The sequence below is a fragment of the Lates calcarifer genome, linkage group LG20 (genome assembly GCF_001640805.2).
Source record: "Lates calcarifer isolate ASB-BC8 linkage group LG20, TLL_Latcal_v3, whole genome shotgun sequence".
NCBI classification, from domain to species: domain Eukaryota; kingdom Metazoa; phylum Chordata; class Actinopteri; family Centropomidae; genus Lates; species Lates calcarifer.
Genome location: NC_066852.1, coordinates 13,794,145 through 13,821,853, shown reverse-complemented (window position 1 = coordinate 13,821,853; position 27,709 = coordinate 13,794,145). Strand labels below are relative to the sequence as shown.

Here is a 27,709-nt window from a genome sequence, read left to right as displayed (position 1 = left end):
TGCATCAACCTAACTTGACGAGGCGCCATTGACTGGTTAGGTGCAGCAATATACTCATTATTATTGGCTTTTCGTCATGTCTGTAAAAACAGATGGAAGAAGTTCTATCGACGTTGTATCGACCATGTCTTATATGTATATCGAGGAAAAGGTATTTTGCGATAATTACCGTTATCATTTTATCGTCAGCCCTGGGTCTGAGTTTCTCATACTGAAACCAAAGAAATCAAAGCACCCAAACCAGCCATCCTGCAACTCCAATGCTGATCACACAGGGTGCGTTCAGTGAAAACATTAGGTTCCAGTTTGCCTCTTTATTCTGATTTAACAGCATGTTTCCTCCCAACTGTGTCCCTTGTGACATGTTTCTCCTTTTTGATGGGTGTATTTCTAAAATAGTACGTCCATGACAAAATCTGATCACTGCAGTGAAGCGGGCCTACAAACAACACTGAAACAGCCACCAATGTATCATTTTAGACCATTAGCACATCTGGCAGTTACTGGAAAAGGACACAGAAGAACACTTCCATTCCCTGTTAAAGTGAAACTAGTAGGTAATTTTCTGTCCTACCACTAACCTTTATTTTATTTTATTTATTTATTTATTTTTACATGTTACACGTCAGATGTCATAAGCAAATATTCTTACATCACATGACACACAAAACTAAGAATAGGGCAGAACAGCGAGAGGAAAATAATGTTACTCGAAACACCTATTGCCATAGCTGTTGCTGAAAGTAGTGATAGCACACAGATTTTACCTGCTCAACCCTGCTTACTCATAGAGTTGTTGTTTTTTGTTTGTTTTTTTTGTTTGCATTTGTTTATTCTTTATTTCAAACTTAAAATGTATATACTGTATTTTGTCTCTATTTCTGTTTAAGTTCAAGGAGCAGATAGGAAGTGTCACCTGCCTCTACTGGTGGTCTGTAGGAACTGCAACAGACGCAGAGCACTGCCCCTAGGTTACACTGCATTTACAGATGTTCAGTAAGACTGTGGAACCTCTGAGTGAAAATATTCATCCCTAAAAATGCAGTATAAGGGTTTGGCTCTGAATATTTTACCAGGTTTTGAGTTGTGTTCAAATTCTTGCATGTTAAACTGAATAAAAGTTAAGCATTACCCAGATCAAATGTGTTAGGCTGAGATCATTGGCTGGTAGTAGGTGATGAGCCAGGCACAGAGCTGTGTCTGCCTTGTGGTTGGCTAAAAAAATAGTGGCGGTGGGACATTCAGACTTTGTCTTACAACACTCAGGGATCAAAAGAAGTGTGAAGTTCCACAGCATTTGGGGTTGCAGATAGACATACATATTTGTGAATTAATGTTTCTTGATTTCATTAGTATGTAGCTATGTTCTGAACCCAAAAGCCCATAATTTAATGGTTATGATTACAGAAATTATATAAATTCAAGTTTGGGTTAGACTATAGCAGACAAGTTTGGTGTGGGCTTACAGCAGTCATCAGAAAATGTATTAAATGACCTTTCCTGTGGCACAAAAGCAACATGATGTCACATCATTGCATCTCTCATTTGCAAAAAAAAAAAAAAAAAAAAAAAAAAAAAAAAAAAAAAAGAGAGAGAGAGAGAGAGAGAGAGAGAGAGAGAGAGTCGTTTTTAAAGTTTGAGCAGATGAGTTTGCATAAACCATGGTGGTTTGTCGCCACCAAGTGAAATTTCTCTGCCATCATTGCAATAATCCAACTGCCTGTTAGAATCGCGTGCACGTGCGCGCGCGCGCATAATCAAAACAAACCTGCCTAGTTATTATGAATCTTCCACATGTTTGAACCGGGGCCCGCATTGCGCTCTCATCTTCAAGCGTACCCAGAATTTCGAGAATACGGAAATATGGCGCGCCGTGCGTGCGTGGGGGCAACCCCGTCTCAGCCTCCATCTGATGGCAGCATCAGGCAGTCCCGTGAAACATTTGCGTGGGAGTTCCCTTCACCGCCATGTCGGGATAGTGCACATCTCTCTCTCTCTCTCTCTCTCTCTCTCTCCCTCCCTCCCTCTCTCTCTCCGCGCATCCTCCCCCACATTAACAGCTTAGCACAGCAGCAGCAGCAGCAGCTCCTACAGCATCCAGCATCCCATCCCTGCCTGGGGAGCAGCAGTCCTACCCGGCGCAGCACCGACGCACGGAGGGGGCGCATCATCTAAGTGATGCCACAGCATCAGTCGCATTTCGACATCAAATACCGAGAGTAGATCCTAAAGGAGGGAGAGAAAAACGCTTCAGCCTCGAAGACAGCAACTGCCCATGAAGATGTCTAACGCTGACATCGTCTTAAACGCCACCGATCGGGTGGTGAAATGTAAGTTAGCCTACATTTTCCGTTTGGTTATGGCTGTAGATATTACATAACATCTCAAGTGTTTTTTCCCTCTTCTCTTCTTCTTCATGCGGTTAAGGCAGAACATGGCCTTTATTTTCACGTCGTACATTAATGGTGTATATGCGGCCATCAAGTTGTGTTCACGGTGATGGTAGTGGGCTGCTGGAGCTTTGATGTTGATAAACAATCCGGTTTTCTTTGCTGCACAGCCCCCATTAAGAACGGACATTCATCTTAGAATCGGCAGCAGTACATCTTGAGATGCTGAATATGTTTTTAAATTGAAGTGATATATTTCTGTTTTAATCTCTGCTGTCACGATTCGACTGTATCTTGGCTTTGGGAACAGGCAAGAAGGGGAGAGGAGGAAAAAACAGCTGAATTGCCGAGCTTGTGGTAGAAGCTGGGGCAGTGATGCAGCAGGATTTCACAGGCTTTGACGGAGCCAGTGGTAGAAGAAGAAGAGGAAGAAGAGGGCATGAAATTGATATTTAATGGAGAATATTTTATCAGGACTAAGTCACGTTTTAATTTCATTAGGAAAGGTCTATAAGGAATCCCAAAAGTCGCATCAGTGGATGTGGAGGAGGAGGCTGCTCTGTCAGAGAATTACTGAGGATACAACTTGGATCAATGGAGGATGATGAAGTGCTCACAGTTGTGCCATAACTCATTTAGCCCTGCTCCGTTTGACCATGGATCACAGCTCACAGTCAGAAGTCTGCATGAATAAATTCACATTTAGTGTATTATTGCAATGGCTGAGCAGCTCAGTCAGCATTAACAACTTTGTCCTTTCGGCTACAGAGTTGTAGAAACACGGAGTAATCTGTGAGGTACACTCAGCTGTACTGTATGTGACAATGACTGCAGGCACAACAAATGTACTGTGTTTATAAGCTGTTAGAATCGAATAAGCTTAGTGATTATGGATCCTTAAAAAAAGGAAGTATAGTGTCAGAAAATCAGCCAGGTCCTTTCTGTGGGACCTGTGGGATCTATTATTTTGATATATTTTTAGTGGAACACTTCATCAGTGTGACATAACAGACACAGGCCATCTGAATAGTTTCCTCTCACAAACTGAGATGTAACATATCACCTACTGTGCATCCTAAATTCTGAAACATATCTATTTTTATTGTACTGCTGACATAAATTATGGTTGCCCTGTTAGCAGACGGTGTAGTTCTTTGTTTTACTGGGACATGTAATTGCACTTTTTGTCATTTGTCAACCCAACATCCAATGAAAAAAAAACAAAGTATTTGGTCTAAAATGATATAACTGTTGGTTGTCGTAGCCTGTTTTTCTCAGCAAGAATGCACAGCCAAGATAAAACTAGTGGTTATTTCTTTGGCAAAGCCTTACTGGCATCCAGCATTTAAAAATATGTCAAACAAAAGTTTTATATCAGCAAATGCAGCACAGCCAAGAATTCTGACTCAGTTTTTTTTTTTTTTTTTTTTTGCTTTTATAACATGGTCACGTAACATTCAGGATTTTCGTAGAGGGTTTGAAACACTCAAAGCATTTTTCCCCCTGGTTGTGTAAAATCATATGCATGTGTTTCATTTTTACTAGTCACATAGCCTCAGTGTAAGTAATATAGAAACCTTGGTAAACAGCTTCATCTATGACTTCAAATCCCCATTAATTTGGTCTTTTTGATCATGTAAATGGATCACCACTTCACCAAAACCTCATCTATCTTGTTGAGCTGATGCTATTGTTGTTGTGTTCAAACTCTTATCCATGCTAGGAAGATTAGATATTTCTTGAAAATCATATGGATATTTTTTTTGTCACTTTTATCCCCTCTCTTACTTGTGTGTTCCACTTTGAAAAAGCAGTAGCCTTTTTTCAATTCCCCAAAAAGCTGAAAAGTGAAAAAAGCAAGTTACTGACTCATGCATCCTCCAGGTGATCAAAGGGAGCTATCAAGATGACGGTGATTTTGATGAGTCGAGACTGATGTTTCTTGCAGTTATTGTATCTGGTGCATGTAGCAAACTACTGAGCATTGATACTACAAGTTACTCCGAGTTATTTTTATCCGCAGATACATACAAGTTTCTCTCTGGTTCTCTCTCTTCTCACACGCTTTAACCTGACAGAACATATCTTAAGAGATACAGTAACTGCTGGTCTGTGCAGTTTGTTTTCCATAGCACTGTCACTACCACTGTGCTGTGGGCATCAAGAGGCATATTCAGGTCACTTATTTCAGGGATGAGTCCTTAAGTACACCTGTGAAGTATCTTACTTTATTATAGCACCTTAGAAAATGATTTTCTTAATATAATTGAACTTTTATTATTATTATTATTACAGTCACAGTCACTGTATTCCAAAGAAATGTAAATCTGGAGCAGTTTTGTCCATTGTTGGAAGTTAGAAGAACTGTTTCCTTAAATAAATAATTATGCAACAATATGAAAAACATTGCAGTGAGACATAATATGTCAGCTTTAAACGTAATAGCCCCTGTGACAGGCTAAAACATTTACTCCAGCTTCCAGTAGTAAACATGCAAATTGGATTCAGCAACACTTATGTTGACATTAATAATTTATTAATGGTTACGAAGCCGCAATCGTTGCGTTTGGCAGAATAGATCTGCTTTTATCTACACGTTTATTAGTCACATAACCCCTCAAGTATTATATAAAGCAGATCTCAGCAGGTGCAGCTATGGAGGGTGTGGGTGAAAAGAAGAAAAGCAACAAGACATTGTGTTAAAAGCTTGACACCTGGGTCTGTGTATGTTAATTGGAGCCCTTATTAATTCACACTGTCTAGTTAGTCCAATCAAATGAAGCCATCCAGCATTTCCTGACTGAACCCAAAACCGCACACTTCTATTTTTTCCAAGCTTACAGAATGGACAAGCTGTTCTCATGAAAATTCAGTTTTAGCGTACGACGGTGAACAGCCTGTACTTACACACCAAGACTCCTCAGTTGATCTGAAAATCTGACATGTCTTACTGTATGCGCATTTCCAACAGCATCTATGTGAACCTCCAGTGCAAATTGCAGTTTTCCGTGGCGGCACTGGCTGTACTCCAACAGTTAGCTGCTGCTGCTGTTGCCCAGCAACATACAGTATTTCATAGTTCAACTCTGCTCGGGTTCTGAGCAGAAGTCAGCTTTTCATCTCTCCACCATATGTCTACATTATGCCTGTATATCTGTGGCTACATATGTGCGTGTCTGTAAAATGGGTTGGTTAAGATCAAGTATCCCGGTTGTTTTTTTGTATTTCTTTGTTATTAGTCCTTTGTTGCTTCACTCGTCCTCATAAAACTGACTGTAGTGTCCTTTTCAAAGCATCCATATCTGCATTTTACTGTTAAGAAATTTGAAAAAAAAAAAAAGATACAGTATGTGGAAAAGTGAGTTAAAAGAAGAGTTCAAGGGTGATTTGGGATTATATTTATCTACCTTTTTATGTTAATAAATTACAGCATCCACATTGATTTCATTTCATTTCAACACAGATTATCAGTCAGTGTTGTCACAGCTCATATGAGCTCATTCACTTCCACTCAGTTCCAAAAAAAGAAAAAAAAAATCAGGTGTTGTGAAGGTAGTTCATTGATGCACTTGAGCCATATTTCGCAAAGCTGTATGTTAATGCCGAGAATCAAAGAAAAAGCAATGCAAATCCATCACTGCACAGTGACATTAACTAAACCAAGACTTGAGAAAACTTGCGTGGTTGACTGTGCTGAGTTTGTACTAGCTGGTAAAGTGTCAAAGCACACATCGCCATCACAGATACACACTGCGCGCTGTGAAAAATGTTAGTCCCATTAAATACAATTGCTGGGGCTCGCCTCATTATCCCAGGAGCAGCGACTTTGAGATTTCTCTAGTCAAGCATTCATTATTAAAGAGCATGTTTGAGACCCTTCTTTTGTCTTCTCTTCATTTGGTACTGCTGAGTAGCCCTGTTTGCTATTCATGGCACAGAATCTGGCAAGCACACCCCTGAACGTGCTACTGCTGATGGCTTGTGCGGTGGATACATACGCCAGAGTGTGTTTGTGTCTAGCTGTTCTAATGAATTTTTGCAACTGCACTTCATCAGACTTATTTTACATGTGAATTATTTACAGCTCCAACACTTAGAAAGAATTTTCTGTGTTAAGCCAGATGATCTGTAGATTAACGTCAATACATGGGCCCTGAGAGCAAGTAGTCACAGCACAGCGAGATCAGCACCAGATCTAATGAATAACCTTTGCTGCCACTGAAGTAATGATCTGTGGTTGGATTTCACAGTTTCACAGGCAGTCTGTTGGGTAGGTGACTGGTGCATTTTAATGGCCACAGGCTTTAGCAATCCAGGGAGAGTGCTGGATGAATTTAGTGCTTACATGTCAGCTGAGTTTTATCCAGCACTCAGAAAATACTTAACAAGTAACCACACATCTGTACTGGAATAAGTGTTATTAAATGACAGATTTTTTTTGCATGCTAGTTTATTCCAGTTACTGATCTTCCCTGCTTCCACATTTAAAGTGACGGAGACAAAAGAGACCTTTATTTTCTGTATTTTTCTATTCAATAAATAATGCAATTCTCAGCATAATTTATATATAAAATTTAAATGTATATTTAAATTAAGGCACATATTGTGTTTAGTTGTTTGCTTTACAAATAGGAATATGCAACATATTTAAAACACACTGGAAAAATAGATGCAGAGTGACTCACACCTCTGACCCACCATTTGAAAATTGAAATAAATTGATCTATTTTGTAAATATAAACATCTGTAAGGAATAATGTTGTCTGAATTCTGTATATTTCTGAATAATTTAAGATAATTCTATTTCTTGTATAATTTAAGTCTGCAAATGGCTTGTCATACTTCATTGCCTCTCTTCATATAAGCCAAGCCATATTTGTAAAGATGGTTTTCATGCCAAAGATGCACATATACTGTCAGCAAAGATGGATGCAGCGGCAGCACATTATTGCCTCTGGGCAAAACATGGATGGGGTTTTCTAAAATAGGATTTCTGCATGAATTCCTTGATGATAAGTTGTTTGTATCATTCCTTGAATGCTGTTTGCCACTATTCTCTCACCACAGTGGCAGAAACAATCAAGAATTGTTTTATTGATGGCATTAACAGTAAAGCCATAGTCACTCTTCTGAATTGCCCCCATGTATCTGTGCTCTGTCCTCAGCTGTCCCCTTCCCTCTGAGTCACCGCCTTACAATGAAGGAAGTTTTTGACTGCGAAGGGAAACCTCGTGTGGATCTCCTCAAGGCCCACCTCACCAAAGAGGGCCGCGTGGAGGAAGCGGTGGCACTTCGGATCGTCAACGAGGGAGCAGCTATCCTGCGTCAGGAGAAAACTATACTGGACATCGAGGCACCAGTTACAGGTATTAAACCCGTTAGAGACGTTTACCTGGTGTGTGTCCTGCTGTACTTAACATTTTGGTTTAAAGTGTTTCAGATGCAATATGATGTAGGGCTTGAATTAGAGATGCTCATTCTCACCACTGCTGCCTACTGCTTTGGTTTGCAAATGTTCTTGCTGGCCTATTTTTCACATACTAATGTTTAACAGGAGGAAAAAGTGACTTATCTATTGGCTTTTAAAGGTTTTTTGTGACTAAATGTTATACAGCTAAAGATAACTTATTTCAAATATACTAATGCAAACTAAAACAACAAGTCTGTAATAAATCTTAAATTTCTGAAGGGAATGTTATTGAACCTCTTTCAGAGAGGTGTTGATTCAACCTGGTGGTCATTTTGGAGGCTGTAGTTTCTGGTGCTGTTCATATTTTAACATTTTAAAAATGAGTAAATAAATGAGTCAGTTATGAAATGAGCAAGATAGCTTCAATTACTGTGTGAGAAGGTAAGAGAATGACCTCTTCCATCTTTCCTCTTAGCCCAAATGATTCTGTGTTAGCATTAGCAAAACCTAATGAATACGTTAGCAACTATCTGAGGAAGGAAAGAAAGCTGAACATTTAGCACCTGAAGACGGAGATATTTTTCTCAAATAGTGGAATAGTAGACTAAACTGAGCTTAAGGAAAAAGAGTTAATATTGAACTTGTATTCACCAGAGTCCAGGAACACAGCTCCAAATGGACGCTAAAGTTTCCAGGATGTGTAAGAAGGTAACTGTTTGCTAACGTGCTAGCCACAACCAGGTCTAGCGTAACCTTTAAATCAGTGAGTTTGTGCTCTTTATTGTTACAAAATGTTTGACACTCATGTAACAAGGTAAGAGAGTAAAACCATGCGCAGAGAAAAAACTTGTGGGAGTCAACATCTTAGTTTGGCATGTTAACATGCTAACATTTGCTAATTAGCGCTAAGCAAAGTACAGATAAGGCTGATGTCATATTTCTAGTTTCGAGTCTAGAAAGGGAGAAGACAGTGGAAAAAGATGTATAAAACGTAAGCGAGAGTGAGAGGATCTGGACTGACAATGCAACTATTTGTACCTGTGGTACAAAAATAAACAAGGCACCTAACTGGAGCACAAGCAAAGATGAAACACAGATGAGAGGAATCTATATCAATGTAAATTCTTATGTCAGGAAACTGTCACTTTTAGATAGAATCACCATTATCTTGTCATGAAAGTAAAATGGGCAAACCATTTTCTGAGACCTTGTATCTCTCATTATACAGCAAGTCCTCTGGTCTGTTATGGATGAGGTGTTTTTGAGTATTGTGCTGAAGTGCTTTGACTTTGAAGAGAGCATTATTGGTCTTTTATTATGAAGGTAACTAAATCACCTACATTATGGCTCAAAGAGATCCTACTCAACACAGGCAGTTTATTAAGAAAAAGCACCACTTTAAACAACAGTATCATGTGGATTAAAAATAAAAATATGAACCTGTCAGTCTCTTCCCCAATCTACCTACAGTGTGTCCTAATTATGTTATAAAATGTGAACATGTTTGAAGAGGATTTTTATCCTGTTTACTCAGCTATAGTTATAGTTATAGGTTAATCAAGATGCTTTTGTCTCAAGCTAACATTTTGTCCTTACTGCACCAAAAAAATGTTTTTGGTAGCTTTAAAACTAGAATTAATGTATTAATAAACATATTCAGAAAAAAAATTCAAACTGAAAAGTGCTAGTGGTGTTGGGTGTGAAATCTCAAACTGGAACTGGAACCTGACATTAACTGCCAGGTCAGATTACATATTCTTTGATGTGATATTTCCTGATTTAAATCAGATTTTTGCCAGTTTTGTGGCTGCTTGCTTTTCAACAATATTTAACATGAACTTCATTTCTAATAAGGTATTGAAAAAACTATTGTGTTCCAGTTGTTACCAGAACTCAGGAACCATATTGGCAATAGTATTAAAAAAAATCAAATCGGTTGTTTTGGCAGTAGTTGAGACATTGACAATACAACTGACTGCCCCCAAAAACCCCTTTAACGGCATAATCTTGGTATTCTTTGATTGGTTCCTGAAATCCACATAAAATGGGAACATTTGACTTTGTTGCATCATAATCCCACATGCTTATGTTTTGTTTACTTCTTCTGCTTCACTGTTTGATATTAAATATACATGTAATTATGCATGTAATTAGCATCCCATTAGGCTAATTGTCTTACTTACTTGTGTTTAGCCATAACAGAGGTGACAAATGGATGAAATGCACAATGACTTGAGGAGAAGTCTCAGGCTGCTCATCTTGACTGGCATCAGGAAAATGGAGGCTTTATGTATTAAGCATGAAATATGGATGATGAACTGAGTGTTGTGTACGGGCATTTGTGAGTGTGGAAGTCTGTTTTATATTTTTGTGAGCCTGAGTTGTGTTTGAATGTCTCTGCAGCTGTGTGTGTGTTAGATTCATATATTATGAGGCATTTATGCACTTGTGAATCTTTACTTGCATGGATTTGTTGTACGGATGTTTGTGTGTGTGCATGTGTGTGTACGTGCGCATGTGTGTGTTTGATTGCTTTAGTCACACAAGCAGTCTCCCACTCACATTGCTCTAAGCTTTGAGTGGGCGAAGGCCACTGTGGAGCTGATAGGGGAGACAGAAAAGAGAGGAGATGGAGGATAAGTAGGAGAGAAGGAGACAGAGAAAGATGATAATGAAAAATTGAAGGCAGTGAGGAAATGAGATGTAGGTTTGCGCTCCAGAGCCATAGTGTTCACTATGAAAAAGTGCTATACGTATCTCCCTGGGGGCTTGAGCTTTTTCTGCCTCTTTGAGGTGAGAGCTTCTCGTTTTTTCTGTGGAGGACAGAGACCTTTCAGCCAAAGACCACAGAGATATGTTGATGACTTTAGAAAAATTACATATTCTCAAAAAGCGTTAAAATTCTTCCTGTGTTATTTAGTGGTTTTAATACAAGCTAGATTAAAAATATACTCTTGCTGCAGGAATGTGCGTATGCAGGAACATAATTTTCAAAATCCACTGCCTCTGCTGCTGTTCTGCTGCCTGGTTATGGTGAAGGCCATACTTAGTTGTTAATAGAATAAGAAATATTTTTTTTCATAGTGACAATGTTAAAAATGGACTGTGCTGTGTTTTCCACTGAAAGAGTTGTAAAGTGCATTGAGGGAGACTCAGCTTGTTGCAAACAATAATCCAGAGTAATAATGAAGAAATGTGTAAACGCAAATAGCCGCAACAAACTTACACTGGTACACAGATCATTACTGCACAGTATGCTCTCTTTTTACCTGTATGAAGCTATTGTTACTAGTGGTTACATAACATATATGTTTGATTGTGCATTATACCTAGTCATCAGTGATAGCTCAATGTAAGTTTACTGCTTTGATATCTTAACAGCAACAACAGCAACCATTACAATAAAGCCAACTTATGAGGGATGAAATATTGAGACTGTGGAGATACAGATATTAACATAGACTGTAGCAGTTGCACTGCCTGCGTGTCTGTCTATTTATAAAGCTAACCTGTGAGCAGAAAAAGAAGATACACACCTCTGGTACAAGGTGTACTACTCTGTACTGCCACAAAATCCTGCCTGAATATTCTCTTGTCAGAACCAATAAATAAAAGAAATAGATCTGATGCCCCCCCTTACAAACGCACTTGCCACACTTCTACATAAACTCACGCATCTCACGCAACTGTTGTAAAAAGACTGTATCATCCCTGGATCAACCTGTAGTGAGGCTACTGTAATTGTTTCACTGAATGGACTATATCAGATGGATGTGCAAAACACAAAGATGCAGAAAAAGATATTCAGCGATTCTTTGATTGTGTAACGTTCACTGTCCTGTGGTTGTTTTCCAGTGTGTGGGGACATCCATGGGCAATTCTTTGATCTTATGAAGCTGTTTGAAGTGGGAGGATCACCAGCCACAACACGGTACCTGTTCCTCGGGGACTACGTTGACCGTGGCTACTTCAGTATTGAGGTAAAACCATCAGAATATCATTAAGCATGTCACGGGGGTAACAAACAGCAAAAAGCTACTTGTAGTTGCTATAACATTAAGTTACACATACAAATGTTTTCAGCTTTTTGCATAGAATAACATTTTTGTTTGTTTTTGCTTTAACAGTGTGTTTTATACCTTTGGTCGCTGAAAATCCTCTATCCAAAGACACTATTTTTACTTCGTGGAAATCATGAATGTAGACATTTGACAGAATATTTCACCTTCAAACAAGAATGTGAGTACCTCTCAGTGTTTATCATATTGTTTTTTATTTTTTTCTCTCTCCTTACACTGTTAATGTCACGTGTAGCCTGGAGCACTTTTTGGAGAGATTTCAAGTAATGCACCTGTCTGTGGGGACTGTCAAGTTAATTCTGTTTGACAGCACAAAACAATCTGTGAACAACTGAAGATTTAAAAACTTGAGATAGCAAAACGTGCATGTGCAGTGTGCATATATGTACACAAATGAACATACATACAGGAAAAAAAACATATAGAAACATGATAGAAACCTAAACTAACCAGTTATCTTGTTGTTAGCTTTAATAAAGGGTGTCATCAGACCTCGTTTTACGCATGTATGAAACAATCTTTTTGTAAATTGTATTTGTTTTATAGTTGATTGTGCAGATTTCAAATATTGCAATGTTCTTGTTTTGTAAACAAGTACAAGTTTGTTTGTCTATGTCAAAGTTGACTCACAGGAAGAAACAAACTGAGAAACCTGTTTCTTCTATGTAGATATCATGTTACAACTGACGCAGCTCATTACATTTCTGCCTTCTGTCAGGTAAAATCAAGTACTCCGAGCAGGTGTATGACTCATGTATGGATGCGTTTGACTGCCTTCCCCTGGCTGCGCTCATGAACCAACAGTTTCTGTGTGTCCATGGTGGGCTCTCACCTGAAATACACACCTTAGATGACATTAAAAAGGTAAGCTGCTGCCTCAGCACTACCAGCTCTTGCATGTAGTACATCGGTTGTGTGTGTCTGTGCCTATGAGTTTTTTACAGTTCTGGTTTCTTTAATGTCAAGTTGGATCGGTTCAAGGAGCCACCAGCTTTCGGGCCCATGTGTGACCTGCTGTGGTCTGATCCTCTGGAAGACTTTGGCAATGAGAAAACCCAGGAATATTTCAGCCACAACACAGTGCGAGGCTGCTCCTACTTCTACAGGTGAGCTGTTTCTTCTCCTTCAGTCCCTGGTGGACCCTCTGGATTATTATAACTTGTGAGAATAAGCGTGGCTTTGAAATCCAAATTTACTAAAGGATACAGGGCAGTGTTGCTTTCACCCTAAATTATTAGTGCTGATGAGATCTAATTTAATCTTTCAAGAGAATCGCTGGAGTGCAGGGTCAGAACTGAACTCTTAATATCAAAAATAGATGGTAAGATTATAAATGATTCATAGATATCAAACATTTATCTCTACTTGAGCAAAACTAAAGAGAACAAAACAAACAATAGATGTACACTTAACACTCCATAATGGGAATAACATGGGAAGCAGATTGTGATTAGGGAAACTGAATGATTCAATGAGAGGATGAGTAAACATATCCTTAAAGTTTACAGATATTGTCTGTGTCTATGAGTAAATGGATCATGTTGCCTTGTGGTTAACGACTGTTTTTCATGAGTCTTTTTGACTGTCTCTGTCTTTCTGACTTACAGAACATACTGTTACAGACAAAGGATTAGCAGGGTGAACCTGGAGTCAAATAAAAATAGAGCCAGAGAGAGGACGGAATAAAATATAAAACATAATAGCAAGGCAAATTGGGAATGGGTTTGTTATGCAACTATTCAACCTCCGTGACAGAGCATATAAAAAAGAAGGAGGAGTGAGCACTGTCCTAATATTGTTGCGAGAAGGAAGAGAGCTGTGGAGGTAGGTGGTGGTGAGGAGAAGAGATTAGGTGGCAGTTGTGGTGAGAGTTTTCTTAATGAAGGTTCAGAACAGTACAGACCCCTTGCGTGGGAGCTGCAGTTCTGCTCAAATCACAAAAAGTTAAGTCAGGAAGATTTGTTCCTCCTCCGGAGAGGAAATGACATTCTGGACAGCGTGTGCAGGATAATTGCAGTTCAGATTCACATTATGACCCAATTGTAATTCTCATTTCGGTGTATTTGCACGCACACGCAGAAGTGTCATTTGCTTCAAATGGCATCAGATGAAATAGTTCCACTGAAACGTTAAGTGGAGAAGTTTCTGTTCCACAGTTTATTTCCAGATTGGCAAGATCACCTTGTAACTCTGAGACTAAACTTGAAACTATGCTGAAAGTTTAGCTTATGAACTTCCACTGTGCAAACATTCTACATTACTGCTGGTCTTTTCCCAGCATGATTTTTGTTTTAAATATTTTTTATGCTTCAAGGCTGTTTCTTCCTATTCCTGAAATCAGCTTGTAAACACACAAAGCTTGCTTGACAACACAGTGAAAATTTTGTTACTTTTAGTTTTTATATTTCAGTACCATTTGAAAACTCTTTTTGTTGCTGAGCTTAAGACCATTTAAACACTTGAGACAACAAAGTTTAAAGTATAAACATTTAAATCTGAAAAGTTATTGCATGTTTATCTTTGGAAAATGGTCATCGGTGCATAGCATTGTGTTAAAAGCCAGCAAAACAGCTGACCGTGGTTGACACTGATGAATGATAATAGTGTATTGGCAGAGTTTACCAGCACCTATGGAGAGAAATGGAATGAAAAGAAATGGTCACCAACCAGCAGAAACTAACCAGCCTATTCACAGTGAGAGAGGAGCTTAGTAGAGGATTATTCTGTACATGTGTGGAGGATGCTGCTATAATAGTCATCTGTCTCCCCATGGCTTTGTTCTGCCTTCACTCTCAAACTTACCTCTCCATCATTATGACTCTTGCCAACTATACTGCATGTATGCAGCACAGAGAACCACATCCTCCTGGGGGTTTCTGGGAAATGTGCGGAAATCTCTATCTAAAAGAAGTAGATATAGCAGCCTGGGAAAAATGGGGGGGGGAGTGGGGCATTAAAATTCAATGACTGATTTTACTTTAAGCTACATATTGACAATGATTGATTGTTGTAATACATCAGATGTTCACACACACACACACACACACTGCACTGGGCAGCGATATTTGACTCTCTAAACGTGTGTTCTGTAAAAATCAATACTGAACATATTTCACAAGTAGCCACACAATTGCTTGCTCCTTAGAGCAGAGAAGTGTTTGAAATAGATGTAACGCATTGCAGAAAATCCAGCGTTTTGTAAAGTAAATGCTACGCATGTTTGTTCATGACTCTCCCATGATATTAAATAGTTTTTTATAACATTGACCAAATTAATACAAATTGTCCCTCCAGTCAGAATATTGAAATTACTGCCCATAAATAATCCCAAACAGATTTTCCAGTATTTCAAAGATGTTTTGCATATAGCTTTTATATATGATATTTATGTGGAGGCACAGCACAACATCACACAATAATATGATAAAGTAATATTGTACAGGCTTTAACACATAAGGATTTGTATGAAGTCTGTTGTCACATATTACTGTTTATACCACAGGTTAAGTTTGTTACTTTTGGCTCTTAACATTGTCAGTACTGTATTATTACATTATCAGAATACCAGCTAATTTCTTGTGCAGTGATCATAATTAGAAAAATGTAGCACCTCTGACTGATGAAGAATATGGTTATCAATGTGATTTTTTTTTAAACTCTATATTGGAGGGAAAATTTATGTGATGACCACCAGCCCGACAGATGGATTTTCTCAGGGGAAAGGGAAAAAAAAAAAACCTCTCAGTTTCACACTCACAGCACAGCACTTCCATCTCTCTCTGTCTCCTTCACTCATACTCACTTGTCAGATTTCTCGCGCTCTCTCAGTCACAGGCTCACCAACACATAATTGTGTGTTTTCACAAAGGGGAGAGAAGGAATGTGAGCCGCAGGCAAGCAATGTGTGTGTACTGTGTACCCTCGCAGTAATCAATAGATACCGTTGGGAAAAATAAATTAGTACATAGTGTGCGATGGGATCTTTGTTTTTATGTTAGTACGTGACATTTGTGCCAGCACTGTGCACAGGATGAAGCTATGACAAACATAATCTTTAAAAACTGTGATTAGCCTTATTTATAAATTAAAAATGAGCTGTAAATGTGTTTTTAATAGAAACAGTTACATAACATTTTTTAGACCAACCATTTTGCACTTCTGTCAGGCTGAACTGTCAGTCATAGTGGTAGGAGTTACAGTATATTCATCAGTCACTCATCAGCTATTCCTGTAATTTATATATTGGCCACAGAGGGAATGATAGCCATGTGACCTAGATATATGCGGATGGCACAGTTTCGCCAGGTGCTCAGGGCACAGCAGTCTCCTTGTTTTTCTTCTTTGAGCCCTTAAATATTTTAAACACTTCTGAAAGTTTGATGGCTCTGTGGACAGCAGTGACTGTAAGGAAGTGCCGGAAGAGAGGATTGTTGCTGGGGAGGATATACTGTGTGTAACTGTAAAAAAAAACTTTAAGTGGTGTTGAAACAATTAGTTGATGATCAGGCAATGATCAGAAAAGTAATCAATAATTCTGATGAGTGATTAATCATTGTGATCAGAGGAAGAAAAATCCAGCCATTCAGCTTCTCAAATGTGCTGCTTTTCTTTAGTTTATCACTGTAAATTAAACATCTTGTGTTTGAGACTGTCAGTCAGACAAAACAAGCCATCTAAAGATGTTACCCTGGGCTCTGGGAAATTTTGATGGACATTTTCATTATTGGCTGACATGTTATTGACTAAAAGCATAATGGGTGGAGAAAAAAACAATTGGCAGATTAGCTTGTCAGTTTAGATTAATTGGCAGTGACATTATGATATGATTGTATTAAGGACAGCAGAAACTGGTAATAATTGGTAATCTAGGTTTACATTGTCTACTGGGCCTCATGCAGTCTGTGCTAATAGGTTACTCAGTGTATCTCTGTTTTTCTCTGTCAGTCTTGAGAATTGGATTACACATTGTGGAGTCTGAGTTTAAAAATACAGCGAATATGGATAATTGCAAATAGTAATTAGCAGATTGAGACTATAAGAGAGTTTTTCCATCTGTAAATCCCTGCGCAGAAACTTTCTCAGGGAGCAAACTGTCACCAGTAATAAACTGAAATGTGTCCCGTGGAACTCATTTAGGTAAACAATGGTGTTTGAAACTCTTGCACCAAACAAATTGTGGAGTGTATACAGTGTAGTCAGGGATGTGTTGGTGGACATATATCACACCTCATTCGTTCAGCAGTTAACAGCCATTACAGAGGAAATTACTCAGAAAGATAGTTAAGATAGCTAGATTAAAAATCAATCAAGTAAACCTAACAGAGCTTTCAAAACAGGTTGGTATTCATGACTGAAGGATTTAAGGATATTATTTGATAATAACAACTGGAAGAAATAAGGGAATCACAAAGGACTTTTCTCTTGATCCTTAGGGACATGACAGAATGAGGATGTGTTGACCTGACAGCGTTGATCACTCCATTTTAAAAGAGCCAATCAAACTGTAATCTGTAACCCTGTTTTTCTGTCCTAGGAGACACAGTTGAAGGGATGATACAGTTTCTGAATGACATAACACAACCTTCTAGGCATTACATAACAACTGTGGTTTGAGCTGCTGAATGGTAGGTTACATTCACACTGCAGCTGGAAGTGCCCCATTTCTGATTATTTGCCCCTCCTGTGTGTCACAGAGGTTGGGTGTTTTCTGGGCACTTTGTTTTTTATTTATTATTTTTTTTGCTATGGAATTTAATTCTGGAGCTAAGTCTGCTCCATATCTGATCCAAGGCTAGTCTGAAGTGACAAATAGGAAGTCATGTGGTCATTTTTCTCCATAGGACAACTCATTGTCCATCTGACCAGAAAAACACAGAGAACTACTTTGGCATGCAGCCAGAGAGAGATAAAATTATCACAAATTTAATTAGTCTTTGGGAAATGACTTAGTTATAAGAGAGGTTGTATTACAATTAAATCAGTGTTTGAAGTAAGTAGGTCATATTGGTGGCTTTAGTAACAGACTGCCAGATGTCAATTTGCACATACAGGTTTTTTTTCATTTATTTTATTTATTTATTTTTTGTTATGGAGGCTTAACAGGTACTGTTAATGGTCAGTCTGGAAGATGAATCTGACAAGAAGAACCAAAGCTAAACAGTCAGAATTGACAAAACATGTATTTATTCACAGTTGATCTATCTTTATTCAAAAATCACATTAAAATTTAACAAAAGACTCTAAGAAAGTGAGCAGACCAATAGCATCAAAATCAACGAAAAAAAACCCAGAATAATTGCACTGACATAGGGTGAAATATGTTGCAAAACAATTGAAGAGCAGCTTTGTGGCTGACAAAATGACTGGTGAATTATTCCTCCAAATGAATGGGTGGAACTTCCGACATCTTAAACAGACCTCCTTAATGCACAGGGTGCATTGGACATACAGTTTATATGCAGCATCTACTTTATGCCGTGTGTGAGTATAGCAGCACACTTCATTGTCTGCCTGAGCTCACTCATAGGCTTCACTCCCTTACAGGCACATTTCCTGTCAGGTTAAAGCTAGGGGGCAGGAAGCTTTGACTGCTGCTTACTGGGTTAGTTTGTTTTTTTACAGCAACAGGTAGCTGTAGGATTTGGTTTTTCATACCCTTGCATCATCCCGCGTGAGGCTTTCATAAATGCATTTATGAGTGATGAATCTTTGTTGTTTCATTTTCTAGTTAGTGAAACTGGAATTAGTATCCTACAGCTTGAATGTAATTCTGCTGTGCCATGGAAAAATAATTCTGACAAGTCATGTTCTGATTGCGTTCTTACTTGAATTGACTTGTGCTGTCATACTCTGTTGTTGTCTCTGCTGCTTTACTTTTCAGTGCATTAAAACCTTTTTGAGTGATGTCTCTAAAACCAGTTTTTATTTACTCTTTTCCAGTTATCCAGCTGTATGCGAGTTCCTACAGAGCAATAACCTATTATCAATTATTCGAGCGCATGAAGCACAAGATGCCGGGTATGTTATCCCTGCAACACACATAAAAAACACACAAACAAAAATAGACATATATTTACATATATAAGAAAAAGCTTTGTCTTTTTTGTGTCTTTACCACCACCTGAATGCCTTGAAGCTACCGGATGTACCGCAAAAGCCAGACCACTGGGTTTCCATCCCTCATTACCATCTTCTCAGCACCAAACTACCTGGATGTTTACAACAACAAAGGTCAGAAAATCTCTTTGTTAATTTTATAACCATTTTTGTGTCAGTTTGCAGATTAGTTTTTTGCTTGTGTTTGTATCATATTTTTGCACAGAATCACAGAAATGGGCCTGAATGATAGAGTTATGTAAACTGAAATATACCATCCATCCATTATCTATACCGCTTATCCTTTAAGGGTCGAAATAAATATTACAACAGTAAACAGTAAAGCCTGGTATTGTGAGAGAGGTGCCCCGATTCCAGTATCCAATTGGACTAAGGAGGCATTTGGCATTTTAGAACCAACAAAAGTCATCTCTTAACATCTGATAAAATGACTACCATGGGCTCTATTATATCTATTAAAATGGCTCTAACAGCACAAACTGGAGCGTATGGGTTAATGTAACTGCTTTTAGCTTGTGAGCAGGCATAAGAATACATCAGGGAGCCCTCGTTTGTTTGTGTCCTCAGATCTGTGTCTTGGTTGCCATGGGCTATGGGAGATGGGGAGCGTGGGAGGGACTGTCGGCATCGCTGACTATCTCCATGTGGCTTTATCCCTCTTGATGTAACAGTGTCAGCAATCCCTGGCCTCAGCTAGGCCATCTAGTGGTTGAATGTCTCGTTCTCTGCTCCATTTCTGTTCTTGTATTGCATGTACACAGAGAACTGTTTGTGAAAATGTTAAAGTAACACCACCAAACATGAAAATATTTGAAGTATATTGTGTGGAGAGCAGTCTGCCATTACTCTGAATTTTGTTTAAAATAGATTTTATTATGCACGTATAGACTTTATTTGGCATTTTACATTTCATTTGAGCAAATGCCATAAAAAACCAGTTCTACTAAACAGTATTTATATAATATGTAGCAGGCTAACTTAAATGTACCTGTTTCAGTCATTCTGCGTGTGATTGCTGCACCAAAATTATAAAATGTATTTAAGTTAAATGGCACCAAGTACTACAAATTCATTTCAAAAGAGAAAATTGTTCCAAATCACATAAGTTACAGCATCTGACCATAACACTGAATATTTGCTTGAACTGTAGATATTATTTGACTGTTTAGCAGTAGTTAAGGCATGTTACATTTGTTGTCATGTGCATGTATATGCTAATCACAAGCTCCAGCAGTTCTTAAGTTATTATGCTTTGGTAAAATCTGGATATTAATAAGAGTATTTGTGCCTCTGCATAACATGCCAATAAATGTCTTATAGTGTAATGATATACCTTAAATTGGCATACTGTCTATGTATAGTACATCATTATCCTCTGGATGACTACATCTAGATTGATTTACTAGTGTTAGTCAGCATTATATTATTATACTTAATATGCACTAATGTAATAAGTCTTTAACTACATCACCAGGCTATAAAACATTGTGAGATTTGAGTGGAAATTTTTACTCTACTATCTCACCATCTGCTCTCCCAACAGCTGCTGTACTGAAGTATGAAAATAATGTCATGAACATCCGACAGTTCAACTGCTCACCCCATCCCTACTGGCTGCCCAATTTCATGGATGTCTTCACCTGGTCTCTGCCATTTGTTGGAGAGAAAGGTATTGAGTGTTTCCGTAACAAAGGCTTCTGATATTCATTTGTGTTTTTAATATAACACCCAGTCCTAACTGTTGTCTCTCTGGTTTATCGCTCAGTGACTTTACCTCTCTCCTACTCTCTGTTTCTTTCCCCAGTCACAGAAATGCTGGTGAATGTGCTGAGCATCTGCTCTGATGATGAACTCATGAATGATGAAGATGAGATCTTTGATGGTGAGAAGTCTTGTAAATAACGACTGAATAATTCATTATTTAGTTTTATCATTAGTGCATCACGAGTTCAGTTCAGACTGCATAAACTAGGTCTTTCATGAAATGAGATCTGCACACTTGAGCTGTTCACATCTGAACTATTCACACCAAGGATTTAGGGCCTCTTTTTCTTGTGCCAAATTAGTTTGAATGTTTGGCCTCTTTCTCTTACTACCGGGAGACATGGCAGAAAATCAGATGTTAAATTGTTCTCTTTTTCATGTGCTTTTACAGAGCCATCACCTTTAAATACTTGTTACAGTGAATGCAGTAAATTATCACTTGATCTTGACATGTTAACTTTGTTAAACTAGTTTGTAGTCCAGTAGTAAAATAAAGAATTGTGCTTTATTGCATTTAAAACATATGAAAACAATGTTTATTGCATCAGAGAGGCCAGTAAACACAGACTCTGATTCACTAGATACAGGCTACAATGAGTCACATGGGAATAGAATTACAGTATCTATTACAGGGGCCCATAATAACAGTATATAAGATTACTATCACAGTATCCTAATCATCAAGACACACATACAGTCAGAGTATTTATGCATCATAGAGCCCAACAGTTTCTCATGCTTTACATAGGCTTATAATGACAGCATCCATTCTATCAGAGAAGCACATAATGAGAATATGTATAAATATTTCTTTGCAGCCAATGCAGCTGCAGCACGCAAGGAGGTGATCAGAAACAAGATCCGTGCTATTGGGAAAATGGCCAAAATGTTTTCCGTTCTCAGGTAGACTCTATGTTTTTGTGTGTGAATGTGAGTATCTTTGTGAATGTAAATATGACTGTATATTGTCAAATTCCAAAACTGTATTGGGTTTTTCTTTGTTTACATGTATGTGTGTAGAGTGAGCAGGTGTCATGTGCACACACTGTGTGTGTATATTCTATCATCAGAGTGGGGGGCATAAAGTTTTTTTTTTTTTTTCTGGTTTGATCAGGGTTCAGCAAAGTTTTCTGACCTGTCTGTGTGTGTCTCTGTGTTTCCTGCAGAGAGGAGAGTGAAAATGTGTTGACGCTGAAGGGCCTGACGCCCACTGGCATGCTGCCGAGTGGGGTTCTCTCTGGAGGTAGACAGACACTGCAGAGTGGTAAGTACAGGGCTCAGCATAAGCTGTTTCTCCATCATTTACTCCATCTTTTTTTGTTTCATTTCTTCATCACCATTCTCAGATCTACCACTGGTCTTCTCTCTTTCTCCTCCTCTGCATTAAATGTAGAGCAGCCAGCAAGCTTTGTTTTTTAGCCTCTTTATGGATTATCTAATCACATTTAAGAAGAAAAAAGAACCCTAATGTTGTAGATGTGACCAAAACTGTTTTGGTCTACCAACTTTGAGAAAAATGTCTGTCTCTCTTCAGCGTGCTAGATGTTATATTTTCTTCACCAGCCCCTCCTTTACCTCAGCACTGCAGCACTTGACATGAACTGCATCTAGCTAAAAGCTTCAAAGAGCTGTAGAGTTCAGTGTTGATTCACAGTGGGATTGGCAGTATAAGCGCCCACAAAGAGCCACTTGAGTCAGCATCTAAATCAAAAAGTATTTTCAGATTAAGGTTTAGCTACCTCTAACGCAATCATTGTGCTTGTACACAAAATCTGTGTGGTATCCATGATTGTTTATCACTACTAGTGTGCTGACAGCCTTGACAACAGGAACACCATTTAGCTGCCAGGCTTTGAATTTTTTTGAAATTGTGAAATCCTTTGAAAATATCTAGTGCAAAGTCAGGACAAGTTATTTCTGTCCTCATAACTAAAATCAATTACAGTCTCAGCAGTTCTTCTTTCTGTCTCAATATCTTTATCACCCTCTCTTTACGGATCTGTCTTTCTTGTTTTTCATATGAATTTTCCAATTCCGTATTTACATTAATTCTCTCAGTATTAACGCATGGCGCTCCTCTGAGTTTGGCTGTATTGCCAACAAACATGTATATCTCACCTGGCCTAACACAAGCCGCCTTTTCGCTGGGGCTGCATTTGACATTTGCATGGCTTTATCAGGAGTAACCTGCTCCCCTCCTCCCCCCTCAGCCACCATTGAAGCCATTGAAGCCATCGAGACGCATGATGAGGACAGAGAAGGTAAACATGTGCTTTCCCCCCACCCCATCTGAAACATATTGCCAAGGTTTCCCGTGACAGAGGTCACCAGGCCACCTCATACAATAATAGCTCCATCAAGCAACATCTCATAGGACAGTTTGATGCTGGTATGGCTGGCACTTTACTTTGCAGTACTATTAACTGAACAGAAATCAAACTGTGGTTAGATTGTAAATTGTAGAAAGAGGGGATTGTGAACATGACGTGAGCCACCTTATGCACTGTGAGGATTTTTAAGGAATTCTTCTAATTGTTGCCTCAGAGGTGAAGAGGAAGAACAACTTGTAGTTGACAGTATTTGTAGGGTGGGAAACCAGTGAGGGATCATGATCTTGTCACTGTTTGGTTGTGGCACATTTACTGAGGGGGTAGGGAACAGAGAAGATAACATGAATTGTTAGACAGTGAATGCACTCCTGTTCCTTGTGGACAGATGAAAAGAAGTCTCAGGTTCCTCCTTGTGTGTAACTGTGCTCCTATCAGAGAAGCTTAGCACCAATAATGATCGCAGCACACCTTTGGAATTGCCCATCACAAACTGAGAGGGAAAGAGACAAAATGCTAAATAAAAAAGGAAGAGCTTTTTAAGGCATTAAGATGTGTTCATAATAAATTAAAACACTGCAAAGTCAAGTGCTGCCAAGAGATGCATGACTAAAATACTTCATTGTTTTGGGTTTGGCTTGTAAATGGCCTCCATCTGGTTCTAAAAAAGTGTTGCATGCACAAGAACAAGAAACAGACATGAAATATGCATCTTGAAGCCTCAGTTCCTCATGACATGTCTGAGGAAATCATTGCTTACTAACCAGGAAGCTTCACTATGAGACAGCGATTATTTTACTTACATGTATATCCTCTTTGTAATACGTAGCAGGATGGAAAACATTGGCAATGATTGTGTTGTTTTTTTCCACAATGAGGGTTGAAGTTAGTTGGCTGCATTTTTTCTATCAAATATAAAAATTTAATACAAAAGCTTCAAATGACAAGGATGCAGGACTTTTGTGCTGATCTGTTTTCTTTAATTTGATGTATTTTCTGTTGAGACTGGATACTGGGATAAGACATTTAAGGTGAGGGATTTTAAATTGTGTAAAACAAAAGTCAAGTTGCACCACCCACTGGAGAGTAAGTTGTAAGCAGTTTATAGATATAGCAAGACGATGTTACCTCTGAAGAACTAAAAAAAGCTGCTTTCATTTTAACACTTACACCACTTGCAAAAAAGGACCATTAGAACTCAAATTTTTGCTTTTATAAAATGTTTGTGGCAACAAGTTCTACGTGTCACAAAGAATCTTTGTCAAATTGCACCCTCCATTACAGGAGATGTAGTAGGAGCTGCCATGTCATTAATGTCAAAGATAACAACAAAGATAACTGAGTAGCATATACGGGTATGTGACCCAGTGCAATTCAAAACTAAAAATATGACATTTAAAGCATCATACAATATATTTAATACTCATATCTGTCATTGAAATAAGCTCCTTTATTCCAAACATAGACTGACCCATTGAACTTGTGCCTCTGCTGGTTGTAATGCCTTTGAAATCACCCACAGCTTTTGATATTTTGAGGGAAATGCACAATATGAGATGATATTAGGAATATTATGAGAATGCGCCATTACATAGCAAGCCTGATCCTTTTATATGTGTTTTCTCTTTACAGCTATCCGCGGGTTCTCCCCTCAGCACAAGATCACAAGCTTTGAAGAGGCTAAGGGTCTGGACCGCATCAATGAGCGCATGCCACCCCGCAAGGACGGGGTGAACCACGTGGGCCACTCCATGGGAAAGATGAATATGTCAGAGGCGAACGGCACGGACGACAACAGCAACGTCCAGTGATGTGCTGCTCGTCTGAGCCTCAGAACTGTGCCGCTGTTGCGCCGTGCAGCAAGACATTGCCAAATCGGGAATTCAGGCCTCAGAACATAGAAATCAAAACAGGCCCACAGACAGAACCATGAAATCTGCAGCGAATCTAAAATGGGCAAAAAATGGTCATTTTTTTCATGACAATGTCATCGCACAGTTTGGGGGAGGGGGAAGAGGGGGAGCTGGGGGTTGACAGCAGAGGTGGCAGGGATAAAGAGAGTCCAGCTGGCTGCAGCTTGACTGAAAAAGTGTGATTGAAAGTAATCTCTGCCTGTTGTTCCCTTTTTCAGCTCAATTACAGACTGAAGCGTTGGGGGCTGTGTCGTTCTGAGCGCTGACAAATGTCTGCTCCTTCATTACAGGGCCTGACAGAAGACATAATTGCAGTATCCATGCCACACAAATCATTTTACTATTTTATAAAGTGTTTATTATAAATCACTCACAAATTCACTTCTGAGGAAAATAATCTTGTTTACCTACATGTTTTTGCTAGTATTAACAAGTCACACCACTTTGTGAAAAAGAAAGCAAAAAGAAAGAAAGCAAAATGTATACCTCTTAAAACTTGCAGTGCAATCTTACCGGTGGACTTAAATTTATTGATTTACCTTGTTGTAAGATGCTGTCATCCTGCGAGGGAAAGAGGACCGGGTGCTCACGTGTGCTCACAGCTCTGCCCTGATCACCAAAGCCACCATAGTCTGAGATCAAACTCCACCTCGGGTATGTCTCAGTACTCTCCAGTACTAACTCCTTTCCTCACCTCCCTCCTTATCAGTCATCTCCTAGCAAGAAGTCATTTGGAGGGGATGAGGGAAGAAAGGGAGGGGAGGAAAAGAGCACTTGGGAAATTTGGATCCACTGCTTACTGTAGGTACCTCAGCATCACAGATTTAATGCCAAGATTTAACATTTGAAAATGTCCCCAAAAGGAACACACGGACCCATATGACGATGCAACTTCATCAATGTCTGTAAGTGAATCTTAAAAGGTTATATTTCCATCCAAACCATCCTTTAAGTTATTTTCCTCCTCTCCGCTACTTGTTCAAGCACACATCAGAGAAGCTTGGCATTAGAGCAAGCTATACCTCACACATGTCCAAAAATCATGCACTTCTCTTTCTGGAAAGTATACACTTGAGCATCCTCCAAGCGGAGGAGGCTATGAATCAAGATTTTTCTCATTCCCTCTGCATCGATGTGACTGGCACTAAAGTGGCATTGACACCTGTTTTTGGACAGTGGAGAAGGAGAAGTGTTTTTGAACTTTGGGACATCCTCTGTTGTTACACACTACCTGATTATTTCTCACCTGCTTGTTGCCTAAGAGAAAGTAAAAGAATATGTGCCGTCACTCGAGCATACGTTAGCGCCCTTTGAGTTTTTGCACTTTTGCTGTGCTGCAAATTCACTGAGGTTTAACGCCTAAGAGCTACACAAAATACTATATCAGAGTGAGAAGGAAATTCTACAGATGTGTGAATGCATAAAATCAAAAATATCTTTTTTTGTTTAAAGAATATTTAACAACCACACATTATTGTGTCATTTGGAATATGCAGCTTTAGATCCATCCTGAAATTTATTTGAGGGATTTGAAGAATGTATCCAGACCAGAATTCAGTTAAGTAATGCTACTTTTGAGAACAGATGTTATTTCTTTTTCCACTAAAATTAACCTTAAATTATTTTAAAGTAGTCAGAGGTACTTTCTTCATGAAAACTAAGCACAGCGCAGACAAAGCATGTGGTTTATGAATCCATACATTTTGCATCTAAGTGTGTTAATCATATAATCATTTCTTGTTTTTCAATCAACTTTTCTAAACTAATCTAATTTTACTGTGGAGAAACAGGCCGAGAAAAATTTCACTGACAAGTGCACCCACACTGTGATCCAAAATAAAACATAAATTCACATGTTCAAATATTGCGTCCAGATATTTTGATGACAAGTCAGTTTATATCCTAAAATTCCATGTTGCACTGAAGGTGTCTTTTTGACTGAAAGAAAGAAAGAAAGAAATGAAAATAGGAAACATTCTGGTTCTTTCAAAAATATATGATTTGGGAAAGTCGATACCAGTGAAAGCCCAACCTCAAACAACACATGCTATCACGTAAATTTCTAGAATTTCCTTTCATCAATATTTTTTCTACCTTATATTCCATCTTTCTATTTATTGATAAAGGTATGTCGATGAAGGATGGACCGATGATTTTTAACACAGCATCTATGGTATGGAACGCATCAATGCATGCAATTAAGTTCCTAATTGTTATGTGAGATTATAATTGTGATAGTTGTGTTTCAAATAGTAAACTTGAATTATTTTATTTTTGGATTATATTTGTTGTTTTATTTGTCTTGTTTTATAAATTTTATAAATAGGCTTCCTTTGATTGTTTTTGTCCATTTTTTCATTCTGTTATTTATGACCACTGCTTTTAATTTTATATTGATTTATTGTATGCAGAGGTGTGAAGCCTTGTGTTTATTTTTTTCGGTTGTACTGATGTACAGAAAATGTTCAATAGTGTGAATGAATATAATCTCAGTGAAAAGCTACTTTCAGGCTGCCAAAGCATGATAGCATGGTTTTCAGATGTAAATGAATTGGACACTAAGAAAATCATGTGTCGCACTTACATTTAACAGGAAACATTGTACTCTGGTTATATTTACTGCTGATATTATTATTGTTACAATTTAGCTTATGGTTATTTTCCTTCCTCTGTTTCTGGTTCTTGTATGGTCTACATGCATATTTCAACA

General features: G+C 38.5%; 1 protein-coding gene across 2 annotated transcripts; it reads left to right on the top strand.

Moving 5' to 3' along the window:
• The first annotated feature begins 1,617 nt into the window (after positions 1-1,617).
• Positions 1,618-27,468, top strand: ppp3ca (protein phosphatase 3, catalytic subunit, alpha isozyme). 2 transcript variants are annotated; one of them, XM_018692370.2, is made up of 14 exons: positions 1,620-2,330; positions 7,556-7,756; positions 11,656-11,780; positions 11,928-12,039; positions 12,598-12,743; positions 12,846-12,985; positions 18,819-18,896; positions 19,015-19,109; positions 20,539-20,664; positions 20,800-20,877; positions 21,578-21,662; positions 21,926-22,023; positions 22,970-23,020; positions 24,719-27,468. In XM_018692370.2, the coding sequence occupies exons 1-14, from the start codon at positions 2,276-2,278 to the stop codon at positions 24,895-24,897; spliced, it is 1,569 nt and encodes a 522-aa protein (XP_018547886.1). In that variant the 5' UTR covers positions 1,620-2,275; the 3' UTR covers positions 24,898-27,468. The 2 variants fall into 2 exon arrangements, with proteins under 2 accessions (XP_018547887.1, XP_018547886.1); XM_018692371.2 differs by lacking the exon at positions 22,970-23,020 and having other exon boundaries at positions 1,618-2,330.
• The last annotated feature ends 241 nt before the right edge of the window (positions 27,469-27,709 follow it).